The 22,835-nt window shown below is 27.0% G+C and overlaps 2 protein-coding genes across 41 annotated transcripts in view; one reads left to right on the forward strand and one right to left on the reverse strand.

Moving 5' to 3' along the window:
• Nucleotides 1-22,835, forward strand: part of LOC126836366 (procathepsin L) — a 215,820-nt gene that overhangs the window by 105,426 nt on the left and 87,559 nt on the right. The gene's annotated exons all lie outside the window — the stretch shown is intronic.
• The window catches only part of LOC126836372 (uncharacterized), an 80,624-nt gene that overhangs the window by 7,834 nt on the left and 49,955 nt on the right, over nt 1-22,835 (reverse strand). For 6 of the 40 annotated variants that reach the window (XM_050569674.1, XM_050569672.1, XM_050569669.1 and 3 more), the window contains exons 2-11: nt 21,386-21,452; nt 4,067-4,096; nt 3,939-3,965; nt 3,589-3,639; nt 2,907-2,936; nt 2,762-2,803; nt 2,482-2,529; nt 2,269-2,298; nt 1,913-2,002; nt 1,195-1,554 (exon numbers count right to left, since the gene is read on the reverse strand). In XM_050569674.1, the coding sequence (XP_050425631.1) occupies nt 1,277-1,554; nt 1,913-2,002; nt 2,269-2,298; nt 2,482-2,529; nt 2,762-2,803; nt 2,907-2,936; nt 3,589-3,639; nt 3,939-3,965; nt 4,067-4,096; nt 21,386-21,446 (687 nt within the window). In that variant the 5' untranslated portion in view covers nt 21,447-21,452 and the 3' untranslated portion in view covers nt 1,195-1,276. Of the gene's footprint in view, nt 1-1,194; nt 1,555-1,912; nt 2,003-2,268; nt 2,299-2,481; nt 2,530-2,761; nt 2,804-2,906; nt 2,937-3,588; nt 3,640-3,938; nt 3,966-4,066; nt 4,097-4,507; nt 4,575-6,373; nt 6,507-9,873; nt 9,985-10,342; nt 10,433-10,684; nt 10,715-10,897; nt 10,946-12,322; nt 12,350-14,651; nt 14,666-18,952; nt 18,983-19,165; nt 19,214-19,456; nt 19,496-21,385; nt 21,453-22,835 lie in introns of those variants that run through there. The other 34 variants (XM_050569677.1, XM_050569676.1, XM_050569675.1 and 31 more) reach the window with 24 other exon arrangements.

Raw genomic sequence — 22,835 nt, forward strand, 5'->3', positions numbered from 1 at the left:
AAGAAATTAACGGGGATTTTCTAACAAGCTGTTACAACTAAATAATACCAAATTTATTTTTTATAGATAAAACATGTTCATGTATAAATTTATTGATATTATCATTACTATTGTTGATAATAACTCCCAGAAATAGTTTTCAATTTCTTCTGGTTTTTCTTTTTTCGAATAATTTTTAATTGTTGTTAATTTATGTGTACAAAAACCGAAAGTACATTTCGTATCGTTTGATCATGTGTAATCATAAGACAAACAACTGTTGTCATCGAATATTTTTCAAGGTGTTTTACAAATACAATTTTAACAGTCGAAAATTTTTTTAATTTTAAATAAGTCGTTTTTTGGTCATAATATCTTGTTTTATTATTAATGTTTTTGAACGTTTAAATTTACCTGCTTGATAGTACCATCGTTGGCCGAAATTTGAATTCGAGGCGATGTGAGTATAGAAGCATGCCTAACCAATATTCTGGATCTGACCGTTTTTCGCGATGTATCAATCACTTATGATTTTCGATCTATGAGATACTACTTGAGTAGCGAATCGGTCTAATGGAAAAAAAGTTACCATGACTTGAGACAAAAAAAAAATACATCTGTATAATATTCTGTAATAATGTGACTTGCAATTATCCAATTTCTAAACTCGTTTTTCATGCCAATTTTGGATATGCTAGCTCTGAATCATTAATAGGCACGCTATTAAAGCTTGCAGGTATAAGATATTGAATTTATCAGGCTTCAAAAACTAGGTTATTGGCCTATGATCTATAGTAGTTGAGGTGGATATAAAAAACAGATGATAAATAGGTAAAAGAAGTCATTGAATAACTCAGCTTTCTATAAAGCTAAACGATGTAAAAAAATTGCTTATACTCTTTTTCGCTAAGTTTTACTAACAAACTTGAGTAACATATTCATTATACGTTTTTTTTTATACTGTTTAAATAACTATTACTACCATATCTTATAAACTAACGTAATAAGTCCTTGTACTCAGCAACGGAGTAATCAAGAAGGCGAGTGACAGTATATGACCACTTCAAATAAAAATAATTCCTTTTTTTTGTTTAAGTTGTGAAGTTATCATGTACTATATACTATACGTCATGTATTATCATAATGCAGAGTCTCTTCAACTGTACTCTGATATTAGAACACAACAAAAATAACACTTATTTTAAATGGTTCCAAGATAATTTATTATGTAAATTGTATATAGCATATTAAAGAAATTTTAAGAAATGTGTATATCTGCAAGGTCTCTTTAAGTAATTTAGCGGCCACTCTTTTTTCCAGCGTGCCGTTTAGGGATGAGTTTGCGCCCTTTTGTATGATGGTCAATTACTTCATAGTAGCCATCCTCCCACATTCTGTACTCAGTGTGCCGTACCTGATTCTTGTCGTCAGATATATAATGTTTAAGACGACAGTAATCGTGTCCTTTGAATGGTTTGGAATAGCTATGAAATATGAGTATGCTTGGATCTTCTACATTTACAAACAACGCTACTAAACGACATTTCTGCTCAACATCAAAATGATTGGATAGATCTTTAAAAACATAATTTTTTAAATTATATAGAGCTGTAACATCGTAATATATTGTCATGTTCACGACGACTAATTAAGCAAGGAGGCGAGGCGACATTGTGACCAATTTGAATAAAAATATATATTTTTATTACAAAGTGTGAAAAACTGCACAGTCTTCATCTTTTTAACCTATACAGATCTTACAATAATATGACATTTGACGTGTTTATTTTTTTTATTACAAGGTTTCAGTACTGAAACAAATTAACAATTAGTACCAGACAAATGTAGTTTCATCATTCTGATCACACTGAAGCTCGCTTTTTTGCTTGAATCATAATATTTTACTTATCGTCACCATCTGGGTCAAACGTACCTTCGATTGACCGGAGTAAAAATAATACAGATCCCTTAATTCTATTTCTTCTGTCTATCCCCATTCTATCCAATGTATTGTAATCCGTGACTGCAATTATAAAACATAATAACGTGTAAATAATTACGAGACATTCGGAAATGTTTAATTTAATTTTTTGACAGTTTGAGTATCGATGAGAAGATATTTTAGTTTGAAATATAGTTAATCAAATTGTGCAATTGGATCTATAAGATAACCGTGGACCGACACTTTGTGTGTATATATTCACTCTATAAATGATAAATCGTACACAGAACCATTGATGTAGACGAAAATAGAAAAAAGTTTATTTTGAGTTAATTTGTATATATTACTTCTATTATCTTCACCAGGTGCGTGATTAGCTAAAATAAATAACATTTAATTAAAATTTAACAATTATAAAAAGGCGTTTAAATTGTGGAGAGGGGCATGGGCGACAGACTATCCTTAGAGTATATAATTCTAAATAATTGCAGGAGACCTAGCTGGTTTTTTACCAATCTAACGTTTGTTGGTTTTATAATTTATTCGAATCACATTTTTACCATGATAATGCAAACGGTCTAGTATATGTCTCTCTTTAGTTTCCAGATCTGAAATTTAAAACATAATCAATTTTAAAAGTTTTTTACTCAGTAACATTGAAGAATATTGATTCCTGCTATTATGATTACATAGATATTTTATACCTTTAACTTAATTTAATAATAATTTGATATAAACAACTGTACTTCATAATTATTTCGCACACAGATATAAATGTAAGAGCACAAATTTTAATTCACCCTGTAATATTATGTTTTTGACTATACATTAAATATTTACCATCTGGATAATTCCCACCTTTCCCATCCTTGAAAACCAACGCTGAAATATTAACGTATATGATTATTAAAAGTAAAAATAGGTCTTATTCGTTACAAATAAATTAAAAAAATATATATAATTTATAATGTCTGAGTCTTAATACTTGGCGCGGCCAAAAGCGAAATCACCGCCTCTGAAATTAATAAAAATTTATCGTTAAACGAGATTGGCTGTTCATAATAAGTCATTGAGTAAATATGAATAGCATCTTTTAATGTCTTGAAAAGTGAGCAACACTATTAAACGATGTGTCTGCTAAATTTACAACGAAGAGTTTTCGGGTTTATGTTTGAAAAATAATTTTTACAAAAATCAATATAATAGAAAAATTGACACGTTGGCTGCCATGGGTAATCTTACAAAATAAAATTATATAAAAGGTGATCAACTTATCGTTAACCACTCAATATGTCACTTAGTTTAAAAAGAATTAAAGAGTAAAGAATTTTTTCTTTACTCAGTGTTTTTTTACAATGTGATCTCAATTTTTTACTATATTTTTTTTTGTTTTTACCATCCTCCCAACTTAGTTTTTGTGATAGTAACTTTTTTAACTTAAATGGTAACGCATAAATTCCATTACATTTTTAATTTATAATAATGTACAAACAATTTTGACTGGTCGATTAAAGTTACAAGTGTTTAAAAGATATGGTGGGAGGGTAAGTGTGGTTGGAAAACAAGCGTAGATAAAAATAATACTACACTCCACTTTTCCTCCTGCCCTAAACTTGAAACTTCAATAACTTTAAATATAGCTGTTATTATACAATTATTATGCTTACCAATATGCATAGCATCCAATATGTAAAATGTGATTAAATGGCGCAAATGTTCTAGAAAGAAATATGTTTTTTAATTGTGTATATTTATTTAGTAAGGTATTTAATAAAAGTGCTAGAAGTTATTTTAAAATAATGTTCCAATGATTGTATTGACGCGATTGTAAAAATGTACCTTAAATTACTTTTTAAGTAACAAAAACTAAAAGCAAAGGTGAAATAAGCAAAAAAATCAACCCTTTGAAACATTTTAAACAGTAGAATTTTCATTTCAATCTTTTTTGTTGAATCAACATTCAATTGTCAGAGAAAACGTAAAAATACATTGTTTATAAATTTATTAAATATTTTACCTTCATTTAAACGATTGAGCATATGGTCTATGATTAAAAAGCAAACAAGAGATGTAAAAATATAGGTAAAACTTAATTGATATATTGTACATATATTTTACAGATAAATAATTATTGGTTATACTGACTTGTATGGTATACGAGATGTCTAAAGTTATCTAAACAGAAGTTAAAATTAAATTAAAAAAAGGTAATATTAACTATTGATTGAACATCGGAAATTGGGATTTTCACTAATAGTGCTATTTACTTAAAGATCGCATGAGTTTTAAAAAATTAATAAATATAATAAAATATAAATCTGCGTACCTATATTAAATATTTGCGATGAAATTGTAAAAATAAAACACAACATCAATAAGAAAATTTTCTTTCTGCATTTGGATTTGTTAAAATCATAAAATCCGAAAGCCCCATATAGTCAAAATAAGGCGGTTTTTTTTATTACTTTACTTACACAGCATACTATAAACGTAAGTGGCTTAAAAAGTATTTATTTAAAAATCTGTATTTTTAGATTGCTATCACTAATTTAAACCTCAAGTATTTCAGAAATTCGTGATACGTACCTTCGTGTAATGCCAAAACATATCCAAAGACTAATGTCATCAAAACACAAAAATGTTTCATTTTTTTCTAAAGAAAATACAATACATTTATCTTACAGTTACAGTTGCCAATGGATTTTTTATTCATTTGACAACTATGATCCTTAATGACTTATAAAAAACACTAAACTCTTAATGATTATAAATTCTAAATTAATTTCTATGTAAATAAGTCTATAGCACAACACTTACCAAACACAGTAGCCTCATAACTTAATAATTATTAATTAAAAAATATTTGGTTTTATGTAATATTAGATTAAAAAATGTATACATTTTAAAGTAAAATATTCTGGATTTTTAGTCGATTTTCATAATTTTTTATGATGCATAGGCCATAGTTCCTTAAATAATCGTTTACGATAATAAATTCTACAAAATGTTACACACAAATTAATACACATTGTACATTATAAAATGAATATTGCAAAAATTTAAGAAAAATTATTTTGTATACATTCATAGAGAACGTACACATAGTATGTATTACAGCGATTCATGTTTTCATATTTCAAACAGATACTTGGATCATTCGACAAATGTGTAAGTAAGATCATCTGCTTACACAAATGCTCTCGATACACTTAATTACGTTTTATAAAAGTGTTTTCCCAACATGTTTGTATAGTTTTATTATTGTTTTTTATCTAAAACAATTGTTCCAATATGACAGCTGCTCTGTAAAGTGTTTGGTTATGTCGTTTGTTTGGGCCACTATTCAAACGTTTGAACTAATGTTTTGCACAACCGTAGAGCCCCGACGTTCCAATAATTATAGCGAATATCTATTTTGTATATTGAATATACAATATTATTTAATAAAATTGTCCTTTCGTAAACATTTATAACTATTACATTCAAATTTTAACCATTAACCAAAGAAAAAATGTCGTTTAAGAAATTAACGAGGAATTGAGATTAACTTAAATAATGAGAACAACATGGGCAATTTACTAGTGACGTTTTAATATTACCCTATAAAAAAAGTTGTTCAAACTTAAAAAGAAATTGTTTAAACCAAATTTTTTGGACCCAGTTATTGTTTTATTTTAGAAAAAAAAGATTTTATTAGTTTAAGCGAGTAACTTACAAAAAATGTATTTATTAAGACATTTCTTTTTTAAATTTGAATTTTTTCAGAAAAATATTTAGTCCATTAATAATTGTTAGTACACTATTATAAGGACTTTGGTTATTATTATATAATTTTATCAAAACAGTAATTTTTAAATTATGGTAATAATAATTGTAACTAAAACATTTTTTATAGTGAATGTCATACTGAGGTTTGATAGTAATAATTATTGACTTTTTTTACATTATTTTCTAATGTCAAAAAATATGAAACACAATATTTGAATACAATAATTGAGATTAACTTAAATAATGAGAACAACATGGGCAATTTACTAGTGACGTTTTAATATTACCCCATAAACAAAAATTGTTCAAAAGTAAAAAATAAATTGTTTAAACCAAAATTTTTGGACCAAGGTATTATTATATTTTAGGAAAAAAAGATTTTATTAATTTAAGCGAGTAACTCAAAAAATAGTATTAACACTTTTAAAAAAGAAAGACAACTTTTCAAAAACATTTTTTATTAAAATATAAATATTTTAATGTGAATTTATCCTCGAAAAATGTTCGGCCCATTGATAATTATTAGTATAATGTCTTATAGCCTTTGGTTTTTATTAACATTTTTTATAAAATATTAGTTTATAAATTATTGTAATAATAATAACTTGAAAAATTAAAATTAAAATCAAAGGGAATGTTTTATTCAATCAAACATGAGTAAACATGTTAGATTGAATAACTTACTTAAAATGATTTCACGATTGCGATACCAAACCAATTCGAATAGGTTGTTAAACTAAGTTCCAACTTATCGGATGAAAAAGTCTTTTGGTTTTTCGTTGTACTTATATTAAACTTTAAACGTTATCGTGTAAAATCGAAATATGGTGAACTGTGCAAAATACGAATTGTTTGAACGGCTCACAGTAGAAAAAATGTTTTTTTTAATACCACATATTTTGCAAACGTAAATATTATTTTTTTGAAAATGCGTCATTGGAATTTACAATATTATTTTAACACATTTTGTTATTGGAACTAAATTTTATTTTGATTATACCCAGCAAGTTTGAAAATCTTGACTAGAATCCGCTAAAATTACAACATTCTATCACTGTTTGATTGAAGTATAAATAAACGAACCCCGTTTTTAAGTATTCTTATTGAATTCAAAACAATTACATTCGAAAAAAAATACTTAAATGATTATATGATGAAATAATTATAAATGTTCCTTAAAGCCTAGAGTATTGTCAGTAGGTTATTACTCCACAAAAACTATTTATCTAAGGTCTTTTTTCTATTAGCTATATTGACTGTTATAAATAACATTTGCAGATTCAATTATTTAGGTTGAAATATATTTAAAGTCTTTGTTAATATATTAAAAACAAAATGGATTCATTAAGTAATTTTTACTAATTATAACCAATCATCTTAAGGCAAGGGATGTAAAAGTGTGATGTTTTCAGTCCGTACTAAACGGTAATAAATTAATAAGAAGTTGCAAAGAAAAAGTGTCCCTTTAAATCTCGTCCCCCGTTGTAAGTGCCCCCTTACACCCACGCTAAATGCTTCACTGTCTACAGATACGCATAAAAAGGTTTTTTTGAAAGTCATTTCGTCATTATTAGTTACAACACTTAATGACTGTAAGTTCTCCTTCGTCACCATACCCCGACCTTATCAAGGCGGGAATCATCAAAACACCACATTTTGTTTTTTTTTTTATTAGCTTAACGCTTTGTTTATCATGTTTCTATATTTTAAAGTACAATATTCAGTATTTTTTAGTAATTTTTTTTATGATACGGCATAGGCCATAGCTGTTCAGATAATCTACTACGATAATATATTTTATAAAATGTTAGGCACAAAATAATACACATGGTATAAAAAATACAGTACATATTATTATGTATACATTCATAGCGAATGTACCTAAAGTACGTGTTAGACCGACTCATATTTTCATGTTCCAAACAGATATTTGGATCTTTCAACTTAAGTTACATATTAATACGTTTTATAAATAATTTTTTTTTTTTATCATTTTTGTATAGTTTTATTTTTGTTTTTTTCGAAAACTGAATATACTTACAAAATGTTTACTATTACTAGTAGAAACAAGTTTTTGCTTATGAAATCAATATGTTTATTTGTTTTCATCTTACATTGTAGAGCAATATTAAATGTAGTCACAATCAGGGAATAAATAAACACAATTGACACTACTTAAATAGTTAAATGTATTAACAAAACACATTTCCGGGTTCTAAATACACAACGCAAGTCACGTTGCCGGCAGCAGGTTGCACGCACTTTTTTTGGGCATGATAATATATAATAATCAAACCGTGAAAATATGGGTAGGTTAGGTAAGAAAAAAATTTCGTCGTAAGTGTTGTCTACTGATAAGATATGTGAACAATTGACCAGATATGTATACGGTGTCGCGGTTTCCGACAGTAGGTAAAGAACCGCATCTCCATATATTATAAAAAAAAAAAGTAAGAAGTATTACTATTATCTGATTATCGGTTTTATCGACAGACGACGGGGTCGATGATATTATTTAACAGTGTTTAATATGCTACCTGTTTTGAAATCCCAAATAAATATGAATCAAAATTTTAAATCTTTACAACGTAATAAGTAGAAATCCGATTGATGAAAATTAGAAATTCAAACGCTAAAATTTTTTTGAACAATTTTGTCTACAGATTTATGAAATTAAAAACATACGTTCCCATTTAAAAAACCAAAATATTCTAAATATTGAAAAATGTAGTAAAATATGTACCTAAAAGTATAGAAAAAAAAAATATTCATATTTTCCGAGAAAATGAGTGTCTTACGTTAGTTGGATCACCCTGTATATTCTTATAAAACATGTCATAGATGTATGTTAGACTTATCTTCAGACTAATTTTGCAGCACTTAGCCCGTGAGGCGGGGGGTTTGACTAAATTTGAGTTTAAGGCAATGTGTGTTTAAAAGAATGCCTATTATGGATACGCTAGCTCTGAATCATTAATAGACACAATTTTAAAGCTTGTAGATATAAGTTAGAAGATATAATTAAAATAGTACTTTTGTATGAGTCTAAACCTAACAATGAATTTATCAGGCTTTAACAACTAGGTTATTGGCCTATGATCTTTAGTAGTTGAGGTGGATATAAAACAGATGATAAATAGGTAAAAGGAGTCATTGAATAACTCAGGTTTCTACAAAGCTAAACGATGTAAAAAAAAATGCTTATACTCTTTTTCGCTAAGTTTTACTATCAAACTTGAGTAAGATATTCACTATACGTTTTTTTTTATATTGTTTAAGTAACTATTACAACCATAATTTTTAAACTAATGTTATAAGTCCTTGTACTCAGCAACCGAGTAATCAACAAGGCGAGTGACAGTATGACCACTTCAACTAAAAATAATTCCTTTTTTTTATTTAAGTTGTGAACTTATCATGTCCTATATACTATACAAGTATTATGATGTACTTATCCTAGGAATAATCCGATTAGGGATTAGAAAAAGTATTTGATTTTTTTCATAACTTCTTCAAGGAACGTTGTACAGTATTGAACTTGTTTTTGTTGATCAATCATTTCAGTTTAAAAAAAAATATTAATTGCATGTATTTTAGTTTAAATAAATAAATAATTAAAAATAAGTTGAAAATTGTGCCACGATCAATGTCTAACAAATATTATAAATAATTCAAATGTTTTTTGAAAACTTAATTTAAAGTATTCTTTACTAGGTAAGTATGACAGTACATTATACTTAGTAGGGTAATAAATTGTTTGAAATTATTTCACAACTAGAGTTACACAATTGGGTTTGAGACGTTTAACGTATGTTTTCACCTTATGGTGAAGTTGTTACTGACTACTATCGCAATAAATGGTGATGCATAGTCTCTTAAACTGTACTCTGATACTCAAATAAAACAAAAATTAAACTTATTTTAAATGGTTCCAAGATAATATATTATGTAAATTTTATATAGCATGTTAAAGAAATTTTAAGAAATGTGTATATCTGCAAGGTCTCTTTAGCTAATTGCGCAGCCATTTTTTTGTCCGGGCTTCAGTCTCGGGGTGAGTTTGCGCCCTTGTGTATGATGGTCAATTACTTCATAGTAGCCATCCTCCCACATTCTGTACTCAGTGTGCCGTACCTGATACTTGTCGTCAGATATATAATGTTTAAGACGACAGTAATCGTGACCTTTGAATGGGTTGGAATAGCTATGAAATATGAGTATGCTTGGATCTTCTACATTTACGAACAACGCTACTAAACGACATTTCTGCTCAACATCAAAATGATTGGATAGATCTTTAAAAACATAATTTTTTAAATTATATAGAGCTGTAACATCGTAATATATTGTCATGTTCACGACGACTAATTAAGCAAGGAGGCGAGGCGACATTGTGACCAATTTGAATAAAAATATATATTTTTATTACAAAGTGTGAAAAACTGCATAGTCTTCATCTTTTTAACCTATACAGATCTTACAATAATATGACATTTGACGTGTTTATTTTTTTTATTACAAGGTTTCAGTACTGATACAAATTAACAATTAGTACCAGACAAATGTAGTTTCACAATTCTGAACACACTGAAGCTCGCTTTTTTGCTTGAATCATAATATTTTACTTATCGTCACTATCTGGGTTAAACATACCTTCGATTGACCGGAGTAAAAATAATACAGATCCCTTAATTCTATTTCTTCTGTCTATCCCCATTCCATCCAATGTATTGTAATCCGTGACTGCGATTATAAAACATAATAACGTGTAAATAATGATGAGACATTCGGAAATGTTTAATTTATTTTTTGACAGTTTGAGTATCGATGAGAAGATATTTTAGTTTGAAATATAGTTAATCAAATTGTGCATTTGGATCTATAAGATAACCGTAGACCGACACTTTGTGTGTATAAATGATAAATCGTACACAGAACCATTGATGTAGACGAAAATAGAAAAAAGTTTATTTTAAGTTAATTTGTATATATTACTTCTATTATCTTCACCAGGTGCGTGATTAGCTAAAATAAATAACATTTAATTAAAATTTAACAATTATAAAAAGGCGTTTAAATTGTGGAGAGGGGCATGGGCGACAGACTATCCTTAGAGTATATAATTCTAAATAATTGCAGGAGACCTAGCTGGTTTTTTACCAATCTAACGTTTGTTGGTTTTATAATTTATTCGAATCACATTTTTACCATGATAATGCAAACGGTCTAGTATATGTCTCTCTTTAGTTTCCAGATCTGAAATTTAAAACATAATCAATTTTAAAAGTTTTTTACTCAGTAACATTGAAGAATATTGATTCCTGCTATTATGATTACATAGATATTTTATACCTTTAACTTAATTTAATAATAATTTGATATAAACAACTGTACTTCATAATTATTTCGCACACAGATATAAATGTAAGAGCACAAATTTTAATTCACCCTGTAATATTATGTTTTTGACTATACATTAAATATTTACCATCTGGATAATTCCCACCTTTCCCATCCTTGAAAACCAACGCTGAAATATTAACGTATATGATTATTAAAAGTAAAAATAGGTCTTATTCGTTACAAATAAATTGAAAAAAGAATATAATTTATATTATCTGAGTCTTAATACTTGGCGCGGCCAAAAGTGAAATCACCGCCTCTGAAATGAATAAAAATTTATCATTAAACGAGATTGGCTGTTCATAATAAGTCATTGAGTAAATATGAATAGCATCTTTTAATGTCTTGAAAAGTGAGCAACACTATTAAACGATGTGTCTGCTAAATTTACAACTAAGAATTTCCGGGTTTATGTTTGAAAAATAATTTTTACAAAAATCAATATAATAGAAAAATTGACACGTTGGCTGCCATGGGTAATCTTACAAAATAAAATTATAGAAAAGGTGATCAACTTATCGTTAACCACTCAATATGTCACTTAGTTTACAATAAATTATAATTTTTTCTTTACTCAGTAATTTTTTACTAAATTTTTTTTTGTTTTTACCATCCTCCCAACTTAGTTTTTGTGATAGTAACTTTTTTAACTTAAATGGTAACGCATAAATTCCATTAAATTTTTAATTTATAATAATGTACAAACAATTTTGACTGGTCGATTAAAGTTACAAGTGTTTAAAAGATATGGTAGGAGGGTAAGTGTGGTTGGAAAACGGGCGCAGATAAAAATAATACTACACTCCACTTTTCCTCCTGCCCTAAACTTGAAACTTCAATATTTTAAAATATAGCTGTTATTATACAATTTATATGCTTACCAATATGCATATCATCCAATATGTAAAATGTGATTAAATGGCGCAAATGTTCTAGAAAAAATATGTTTTTTAATTGTGTATATTTATTTAGTAAGGTATTTAATAAAAGTGCTAGAAGTTATTTTAAAATAATGTTCCAATGATTGTATTGACGCGATTGTAATAATGTACCTTAAATTACTTTTTAAGTAACAAAAACTAAAAGCAAAGGTGAAATAAGCAAAAAAATCAACCCTTTGAAACATTTTAAACAGCAGAATTTTCATTTCAATCTTTTTTGTTGAATCAACATTCAATTGTCAGAGAAAACGTAAAAATACATTGTTTATAAATGTATTAAATATTTTACCTTCATTTAAACGATTGAGCATATGGTCTATGATTAAAAAGCAAACAAAAGATGTAAAAATATAGGTAAAACTTAATTGACATATTGTACATATATTTAACAGATAAATAATTATTGGTTATACTGACTTGTATGGTATACGAACTGTCTAAAGTCTTCTAAACAGAAGTTAAAATAAATTTAAAAAAAGTTAATTTTAACTATTGATTGAATCCGGAAAATGGGATTTTCACTAATAGTGCTAGTTACTTAAAGCTGGCATGAGTTTTAAACAATTATTAAATATTAATAAAATATAAATCTGTGTACCCATATTAAATATTTGCGAAGAAAATGTAAAAATAAAACACAACATCAATAAGAAATATTTCTTTCTGAATTTGGATTTGTTAAAATCATAAAATCCGTAATTCAAAATCCAAATGCAACATAGAGTCAAAATTAAGCGGTTTTTTTTATTACTTTACTTAGATACACAGCATACTTAAGAGTAAATGGCTTAAAAGGATTTATTTAAAAATCTGTATTTTTGGATTGCTATCACTTTAGATTTAAACCTCTAGTATTTTAGAAATTCGTGATACGTACTTTCGTGTAATGCCAAAACATATCCAAAGACTAATGTCATCAAAACACAAAAATGTTCCATTTTTTTCTGAAGAAAATAGAATACATTTAACTTACAGTTACAGTTGCCAATGGATTATTTATTTATTTGACAACTATGATCCTTAATGACTAATAAAAACACTAAATTTTTAATGATTTTGAATTCTAAATTAATTTCTATGTAAGTAAGTCTAAAACACAACATTTACAAAACACAGTAGCCTCATAACTTAATGCTAATTAATTAATAAATATTTGGTTTTATGTAATATTAGATTAAAATGTTTATACATTTTAAAGTATAGTATTCAGTATTTTTTTGTCGATTTTCAAATTTTTTTATGATGCATAGGCCATAGCTCCTTAAATAATCGTTTACGATATTATGTTCTACAAAATGTTACGCACAAATTGATACACATCGTATATTATAAAATGAATAATGCAAAAATTTAAGAAAAATTATTTTGTATACATTCATAGAGAACGTACACATAGTATGTATTCCAGCAATTCATGTTTTCATATTTCAAACAGATACTTGGATCATACGACAAATATGTAAGTAAGATCATCTGCTTACACAAATGCTCTCGATACACTTAATTACGTTTTATAAAAGTGTTTTCCCAACATGTTTGTATAGTTTTATTATTGTTTTTTATCTAAAACAAGTTTTCCAATATGACAGCTGCTCTGTAAGGTTTTTGGTTATGTCGTTTGTTTGGGCCACTATTCAAATGTTTGAACTAATGTTTTGCACAACCGTAGAACCCCAACGCCCCAATCATTACAGCGAATATCTATTTTGTATATTGAATATACAATATTATTCTATATAATTGTCCTTTCGTAAACATTTATAACTATTACATTCAAATTTTAACCATTAACCAAAGAAAAAATGTCGTTTAAGAAATTAATGAGGAATTGAGATTAACTTAAATAATGAGAACAACAAGGGCAATTTACTAGTGACGTTTTAATATTACCCTATAAAAAAAGTTGTTCAAACTTAAAAATAAATTGTTTAAACCAAATTTATAGGACCCAGTTATTGTTTTATTTTAGAAAAAAAAGATTTTATTAGTTTAAGCGAGTAACTTATAAAAAATGTATTTATTAAGACATTTCTTTTTTAAATTTGAATTTTGCCAGAAAAAAATTTGGTCCATTAATAATTGTTAGTACACTATTATAAGGACATTGGTTATTATTATATAATTTTATCAAAACAGTAAATTTTAAATTATGGTAATAATAATTGTAACTAAAACATTTTTTATAGTGAATGTCATACTGAGGTTTGACAGTAATAATTATTGACTTTTTTACATTATTTTCTAATAATAATGAAAACAATTATCAACATTTTTTTAAAAAAAATTAATTTCCTTTTTTGAACTCAGTTATTATTTAATTAAAAAAAAAGATTTTATTATTTTAAGCGAGTAACTCAAAAAATAGTAATAACACTTTTAAAAAAGAAAGACAACTTTTCAAAAACATTTATTATTAAAATTTAAATATTTTAATGTGAATTTATCCCCGAAAAATGTTCGGCCCATTGATAATTATTAGTATGCTGTCTTATAGCCTTTGGTTTTTATTAAACATTTTATAAAATATTAGTTTATAAATTATTGTATTAATAATTACTTAAAAAATAAAAAATAAAATTATAGGGAATGTTTTACTCATGTTTGATTGTATAACTTACTTAAAATGATTTCACGCTTGCGATACCAACCAATTCGAATAGGTTGTTAAACTAAGTTACAACTTATCGGATAAAAAAGTCTTTTGGTTTTTCGTTGTACTTTTATTAAACTTTAAACGTTATCGTGTAAAATCGAAATATGGTGAACTATGCAAAATACGAGTTGTTTGAACGGCTCACAGTAGAAAAAATGTTTTTTTTAATACCACATATTGTGCAAACGTAAATATTATTTTTTTGAAAATGCGTCATTGGAATTTACAATATTATTTCAACACATTTTGTTATTGGAACCAAATTTATAAAGTATGAAGTATAAATGAACGAACCCCGTTTTTAGGTATTCTTATTGAATTCAAAACAATTACATTTGAAAAAAAATGCTTAAATGATTATATGATGAAATAATTATAAATGTTCCTCAAAGCCTAGAGTATTGTCAGTAGGTTACTCCACAAAAGCTATTTATCGAAGGTCTTTTCTCTATAAGCTATATTGACTGTTAAAAAAAACATTTGCAGATTCAATTTTTTAGGTTGAAATATATTTAAAGTCTTTGTTAATATATGAAAAACAAAATGGATTCAATAAGTAATTTTTACTAATTATAACCAATCATCTTAAGGCAAGGGATGTAAGAGTGTAATGTTTTCAGTCCGTACTAAACGGTAATAAACTAATAAGAAGTTGCAAAGAAAAAGTGCCCCTTGAAGTCTCGTCCCCCGTTGTAAGTGCCCACTTACACCCGCGCTAAATGCTTCACTGTCTACAGATTCGCACAAAAAGGTTTATTTGAAAGTCATTTCGTCATTATTAGTTACAACACTTAATGACTGTAAGTTCTCCTTTGTCACCATACCCCGACCTTATCAAGGCGGGAATAATCAAAACACCACATTTTGTTTTTTTTTTATTAGCTTAACGCTTTGTTTTTAATGTTTCTATATTTTAAAGTAAAATATTCAGTATTTTTTAGTTGTTTTTTTTATGATGCATAGGCCATAGCTGTTCAGACAATCTACTACGATACTATATTTTATAAAATGTTAGGCACAAAATAATACACATGGTATAAAAAATACAGTACATATTATTATGTATACATTCATATCGAATGTACCTAAAGTACGTGTTAGACCGACTCATATTTTCATGTTCCAAACAGATATTTGGATCTTTCAACTTAAGTTACATATTAATACGTTTTATAAAGTTTTTTTTTTTTTTTAACACTTTTGTATAGTTTTATTTTTGTTTTTTTCGAAAACTGAATATACTTACAAAATGTTTACTATTACTAGTAGAAACAAGTTTTTGCTTATGAAATCATTATGTTTATTCGTTTTCATCGTACATTGTAGAGCAATATAAAATGTTGTCACAATTAGGGAATAAATAAACACAATTGACACTACTTAAATAGTTAAATGTATTAACAAAATAAACGGCATAGGAGTATAGGACATTTCCGGGTTCTAAATACACAACGCATGTGTCGTTGCCGGCAGCCGGTTGCACGCACTTTTTTTGGGCATGATAATATATCATAACCATACCGTGAAAATATGGGTAGGTTAGGTAAGAAAAAAATTTCGTCGTAAGTGTTGTCTACTGATAAGATATGTGAACAATTGACCAGATATGTATACGGTGTCGCGGTTTCCGACAGTAGGTAAAGAACCGCATCTCCATATATTATAAAAAAAAAAAGTAAGAAGTATTACTATTATCTGATTATCGGTTTTATCGACAAACGACGGGGTCGATGATATTATTTAACAGTGTTTAATATGCTACCTGTTTTGAAATCCCAAATAAATATGAATCAAAATTTTAAATCTTTACAACGTAATAAGTAGAAATCCGATTAATGAAAATTAGAAATTCAAACGCTAAAATTTTTTTGAACAATTTTGTCTACAGATTTATGAAAGTAAAAACATACGTTCCCATTTAAAAAACCAAAATATTCTAAATATTGAAAAATGTAGTAAAATGTGTACCTAAAAGTATAGAAAAAAAAAATATTCATATTTTCCGAGAAAATGAGTGTCTTACGTTAGTTGGATTACCCTGTATATTCTTATAAAACATGTCATAGATGTATGTTAGACTTATCTTCAGACTAATTTTGCAGCACTAAAGCCCACGAGGCGGGGGGTTTGACTAAATTTGAGTTTAAGGCAATGTGTGTATAAAAGTATGGCTATTTTGGATACGCTAGCTCTGAATCATTAATAGACACAATTTTAAAGCTTGTAGATATAAGTTAGGAGTTATAATTAAAATATTACGTTTGTATGAGTCTAACCCAAACATTGAATTTATCAAGCTTTAACAACTAGGTTATTGGCCTATGATCTTTAGTAGTTGAGGTGGATATAAAACAAATGATAAATAGGTAAAAGGAGTCATTGAAAAACTCAGGTTTCTACAAAGCCAAACGATGTAAAAAAAAATACTTATACTCTTTTTCGCTAAGTTTTACTAACAAACTTGAGTAACATATTCACTATACGTTTTTTTTATATTCTTTAAGTAACTATTACTACCATAATTTATAAACTAATGTTAAAAGTCCTTGTACTCAGCAACGGAGTAATCAAGAAGGCGAGTGACAGTATGACCTCTTTAACTAAAAATAATTCCTTTTTTTATTTAAGTTGTGAACTTATCATGTCCTATATACTATACAAGTATTATGATGTACTTATCCTAGGAATAATCCGATTAGGGATTAAAAAAAGTTTTTGATTTTTTCATAACTTCTTCAAGGAACGTTGTATAGTATTAAACTTGTTTTTGTTGATCAATCATTTCAGTTTAAAAAAAAATATTAATTGCATGTGTTATAGTTTAAATAAATAAATAATTAAAAATAAGTTGAAAATTGTGCCACGATCAATGTCTAACAAATATTATAAATAATTCAAATGTTTTTTGAAAACTTAATTTAAAGTATTCTTTACTAGGTAAGTATGACAGTACATTATACTTAGTAAGATAATAAATTATTTGAAATTATTTCACAACTAGAGTTACACAATTGGGTTTGAGACGTTTAACGCATGTTTTCACCTTATGGTGAAGTTTTTACTGACTACTATCGCAATAAATGGTGATGCATAGTCTCTTAAACTGTACTCTGATACTCGAATAAAACAAAAATAACACTTATTTTAAATGGTTCCAAGATAATATATTATGTAAATTGTACATAGCATATTGAAGAAATTTTAAGAAATGTGTATATCTGCAAGGTCTCTTTAGCTAATTGCGCAGACAATCGTATGTCCGGGCTTCAGTATCGGGGTGAGTTTGCGCCCATGTGCACGACGGCCAGGTAATATTTCATAGAAGTATCCATCATCCCACATTCTGTACTCAGTTTGCCATACCTGATTCTTGTCGTCAGATTTATAATGTTTAAGACGGCAGTTATCGTGTCCTTTGTATAATTTGGATTGGCTATGAAATATGTGTATGCTTGGATCTTCTACATTTACGAACAACGCTACTAAACGACATTTCTGATCCAAATCATAAAGATGGGATTGATCTTTAAAAACATAATTTTTTTAATTATATAGAGCTGTAACTTCGTTATATAATGTCATGTTCATGACGATTAATTAAAACAAGAAGGCGAGGCGACAGTGTGACCAATTTGAATAAAAATATATATTTTTATTACAAAGTGCGAAAAACTGCACAATCTTCATATTTTTAACCTAAACAGATCAATAGAATAATTTGAATTCCATATAATATAACACGATAGTATGACATTTGACAAGTAATATATTTTTTTATCACAAGGTTTCAGTAGTAAAGCAAACTAACAATTAGTATCAGAGAATTATAGTTTTACCATTTTGATCACACTAAAGCTTGCTTTTTTGCTTGAATCATAATATTTTACTTATCGTCACCATCTGGGTTAAACATACCTTCGACTGACTGTAGTAAAAGTAATACAGATCCCTTAATTATATTTCTTCTGTCTATCCCCATATCACCCAATGTTTTGTAATCCGAGACTGCAATTTAAAACATAATAACGTGTAAATAATGATGAGATATTCGGAAATGTTTCATTTTTTTTTTTGACTGTTCGAGTTTCGATGAGAAGATATTTTAGTTTCCAATATGTTTTTTTTGTGCATTTGGATCTATAAAATAACCGTGGACTGACACTTTGTGTGTATATATTCACTCTATAAATGATAAATCGTACACAGAACCATTGCTATAGACGAAAATAGAAAAAAGTTTATTTTGAGTTAATTTGTAAATATTACTTCTATTATCTTCACCAGGTGCTTCATTTGCTGAAATAAATAACATTTTATTAAAATTTAACAATTATAAAAAGGTGTTTAAATTGTGTGGAGGGGCATGGGCGACAGACTGTCCTTAGAGTATATAATTCTAAATAATTGCAGGAGACCTAGCTGGTTTTTTACCAATCTAACGTTTGTTGGTTTTATAATTTATTCGAATCACATTTTTACCATGATAATCCAAACGGTCCAGTATATGTTGCTCTTTAATTCCCAGATCTGAAATTTAAAAAATAATCAATTTTAAAAGTGTTTTATGCTCAGTAACATTGAAGAATATTGATTCCTGCTGTTATGATTACATAGATATTTAATACCTTTAACTTAGTTTAATAATAATTTGATATAAATAACTGTACTTCATAATTCATTTGTACACAGATATAAATGTAAAAGCACAAATTTTAGTTCACCCTGTAATATTATGTATTTGAGTGATTTGACTATACATTAAATATTTACCATCTGGATAATTCCCACATCCATCCTTGAAAACCATCGCTGAAATATTAACGTATATAATTATTAAAAGTAAAAATAGGTCTTATTCGTTACAAATACATTTTTAAAAAAATATAATTCATAATATCTTAGGCATAATACTTGGCGCGGCAAAATGCGTAGTCACCGTCTCTGAAATTAATACAAATTTATCGGTAAACGAGATAGGCTATTAATTTATTTAGAGTAAATATAAATAACATCTTTTAATGTGTTGAAAAGTGAGAAACGCTATTAAACGATGTGTCTGCTAAATTTACAACTAAGAATTACTGGGTTTATGTTTGAAAAATAATTTTTACACAAATCAATATAATAGAAAAATTGACACGTTGGCTGTGATCAACTTATCGTTAACCACTTAACATGTCACTTAGTATAAAAATAATTATAATTTTTTCTTTACACAGTGTTTTTTTACAATGTGATCTCAGGTTTTTTAATATATTTTTTTTTGTTTTTACCCTCCTCCCAACTTAGTTTTTGTGATAGTAACTTTTTAAACTTAAATGGTAACGCATAAATTCCATTACATTTTTAATTTATAATAATGTACAAACAATTTTGACTGGTCGATTAATGTTACAAGTGTTAAAAAGATATGGTGGGAGGGTAAGTGTGGTTGGAAAACGGGCGCAGATAAAAATAATACTACACTCCACTTTTCCTCCTGCCCTAAACTTGAAACTTCAATAACTTTACATATAGTTATCCAAAACTAATTTTCGACCAGTCAAAATGTTTAGTACATTATTCTCAATTTAAAACAGTTTATGAAATGTATTCGTTACTAATAAGGTTTCTAAAGTTGGTAACGCATACATTTAATAAACTTATGTTATGATGGGAGGGGAAGTGCGGTTGGATAACTAAAAAAACATTTTCAAAAAAAATTATAAATTTAGTCATTGGTCATTTAGGGCGTTTACTATTATAAGAATTATTATGCTTACCAATATGCATAGCATCCGTTATATAAAATGTGATTAAATGGCACAAATGTTCTAGAAAGAAATATATTTTTAAATTGTGTATATTTATTTAGTAAGGTATTTAATAAAAGTGTTAGAACTTATTAATATATAATGTTCCAATGATTGTATTGACGTGATTGTAAAAATGTACCTTAAATTACTTTTAAAGTATCAAAAACTAAAAGCACAGGTGAAATAAGCAAAAAAATCAACCCTTTGAAACATTTGAAACAGTAGAATTTTCATTTCAATCTTTTTTGTGAATCAACATTTAATTGTCAGAGAAAACGTAAAAAATACATTGTTTATAAATTTATTAAATATTTTACCTTCGTTTAATTGAATGAGCATATGGTCTATGATTAAAAATCAAACAAAAGATATAAAAATATAGGTAAAACTTAATTGACATATTGTACATATATTTTACAGATAAATAATTATTGGTTATACTGACTTGTATGGTATACGAGACTTTTTAAGGAATCTAAGAGGAAGTTATAAGAAAACAAAAAATTTAATTTTAACTATTGATTGAATACGGAAATTGGGATTTTCACTAATAGTGCTAGTTACTTAAAGCTGGCATGAGTTTTAAACAATTATTAAATATTAATAAAATATAAATCTGTGTACCCATATTAAATATTTGCGATGAAAATGTAAAAATAAGACACAACATCAATAAGAAAATTTTCATTTTGAATTTGGATTTGTTAAAATCATAAAATCCGTAATTCAAAATCCAAATGCAACATATAGTCAATATTAAGCGTTTTTTTTATTATTTTACTTAAAGACACAGCTTTATACTATAAGAGTAAGTGGCTTAAAAAGTATTTATTTAAAAATCTGTATTTTTGGACTGGTATCACTTATTTAAACCTCTAGTATTTTAAAAAATCGTGATACGTACCTTCGTGTAATGCCAAAACATATCCAAAGACTAATGTCATCAAAACACAAAAATGTTTCATTTTTTTCTAAAGAAAATACAATACATTTATCTTACAGTTACAGTTGCCACTGGATTTTTTATTCATTTGACAACTATGATCCTTAATGACTAATAAAAAACACTAAACTCTTAATGATTATAAACTCTAAATTTATTTCTATGTAAATAAGTCTATAGCACAACATTTACCAAACACAGTAGCCTCATAACTTAATAATAATAATTTAAAAAAAATTTGGTTTTATGTAATATTAGATTAAAAAATGTATACATTTTAAAGTAAAATATTCTGGATTTTTAGTCGATTTTCATAATTTTTTTGATGGATAGGCCATAGCTCCTTAAATAATCGTTTACGATAATATGTTCTACAAAATGTTACACACAAATTAATACACATCGTATATTAAAAAATGAATTTTGCAAAAATTTAAGAAAAATTATTTTGTATACATTCATAGAGAACGTACACATAGTATGTATTACAGCGATTCATATTTTCATGTTTCAAACAGACACTTGGATCATTCGACAAATGTGTAAGTAAGATCATCTGCTTACACAAATGCTCTCGATACACTTAATTACGTTTTATAAAGGGTTTTCCCAACATGTTTGTATGGTTTTATTATTGTTTTTTATCTAAAACAAGTTTTTCAATATGACAGCTGCTCTGTAGGGTTTTTGGTTATGTCGTTTGTTTGGGCCACTATTCAAATGTTTGAACTAATGTTTTGCACAACCGTAGAACCCCAACGCTCCAATCATTACAGCGAATAGCTATTTTGTACATTGAATATACAATATTATTCTATAAAATTGTCCTTTCGTAAACATTTATAACTATTTAATTCAAATTTTAACCATTAACCAAAGAAAAAATGTCGTTTAAGAAATTAACGAGGAATTTCAACCAAGTATACAACTATGACCCATAAAGACTAATAAACAACGTCTAAATATCAATGATAATGGATTCTAAATAGACTTCTATGTCAAAAAATATGAAACACAATATTTGAATACAATAATTGAGATTAACTTAAATAATGAGAACAACATGGGCAATTTACTAGTGACGTTTTATTATTACCCTATAAACAAAAATTGTTCAAACTAAAAAATAAATTGTTTAAACCAAATTTTTTGGACCAAGGTATTATTTTATTTAAAAAAAAAAGATTTTATTAGTTTAAGCGAGTAACTCAAAAAATAGTATTAAAACTTTTAAAAAAGAAAGACAACTTTTCAAAAACATTTGTTATTAAAAATTTAAATATTTTAATGTGAATTTATCCCCAAAAAATGTTCGGCCCATTGATAATTATTAGTATGCTGTCTTATAGCCTTAATATTAGTTTATAAATTATTGTAATAATAATTACTTGAACAATTAAAAAAAACTTAT

Source organism: Adelges cooleyi, unplaced genomic scaffold (genome assembly GCF_023614345.1).
Source record: "Adelges cooleyi isolate 19-005CV unplaced genomic scaffold, UGA_ACOO_1.1 ACOO_flye_CR_arks_rails_tigmint_CR_PRNA_247, whole genome shotgun sequence".
NCBI classification, from domain to species: domain Eukaryota; kingdom Metazoa; phylum Arthropoda; class Insecta; order Hemiptera; family Adelgidae; genus Adelges; species Adelges cooleyi.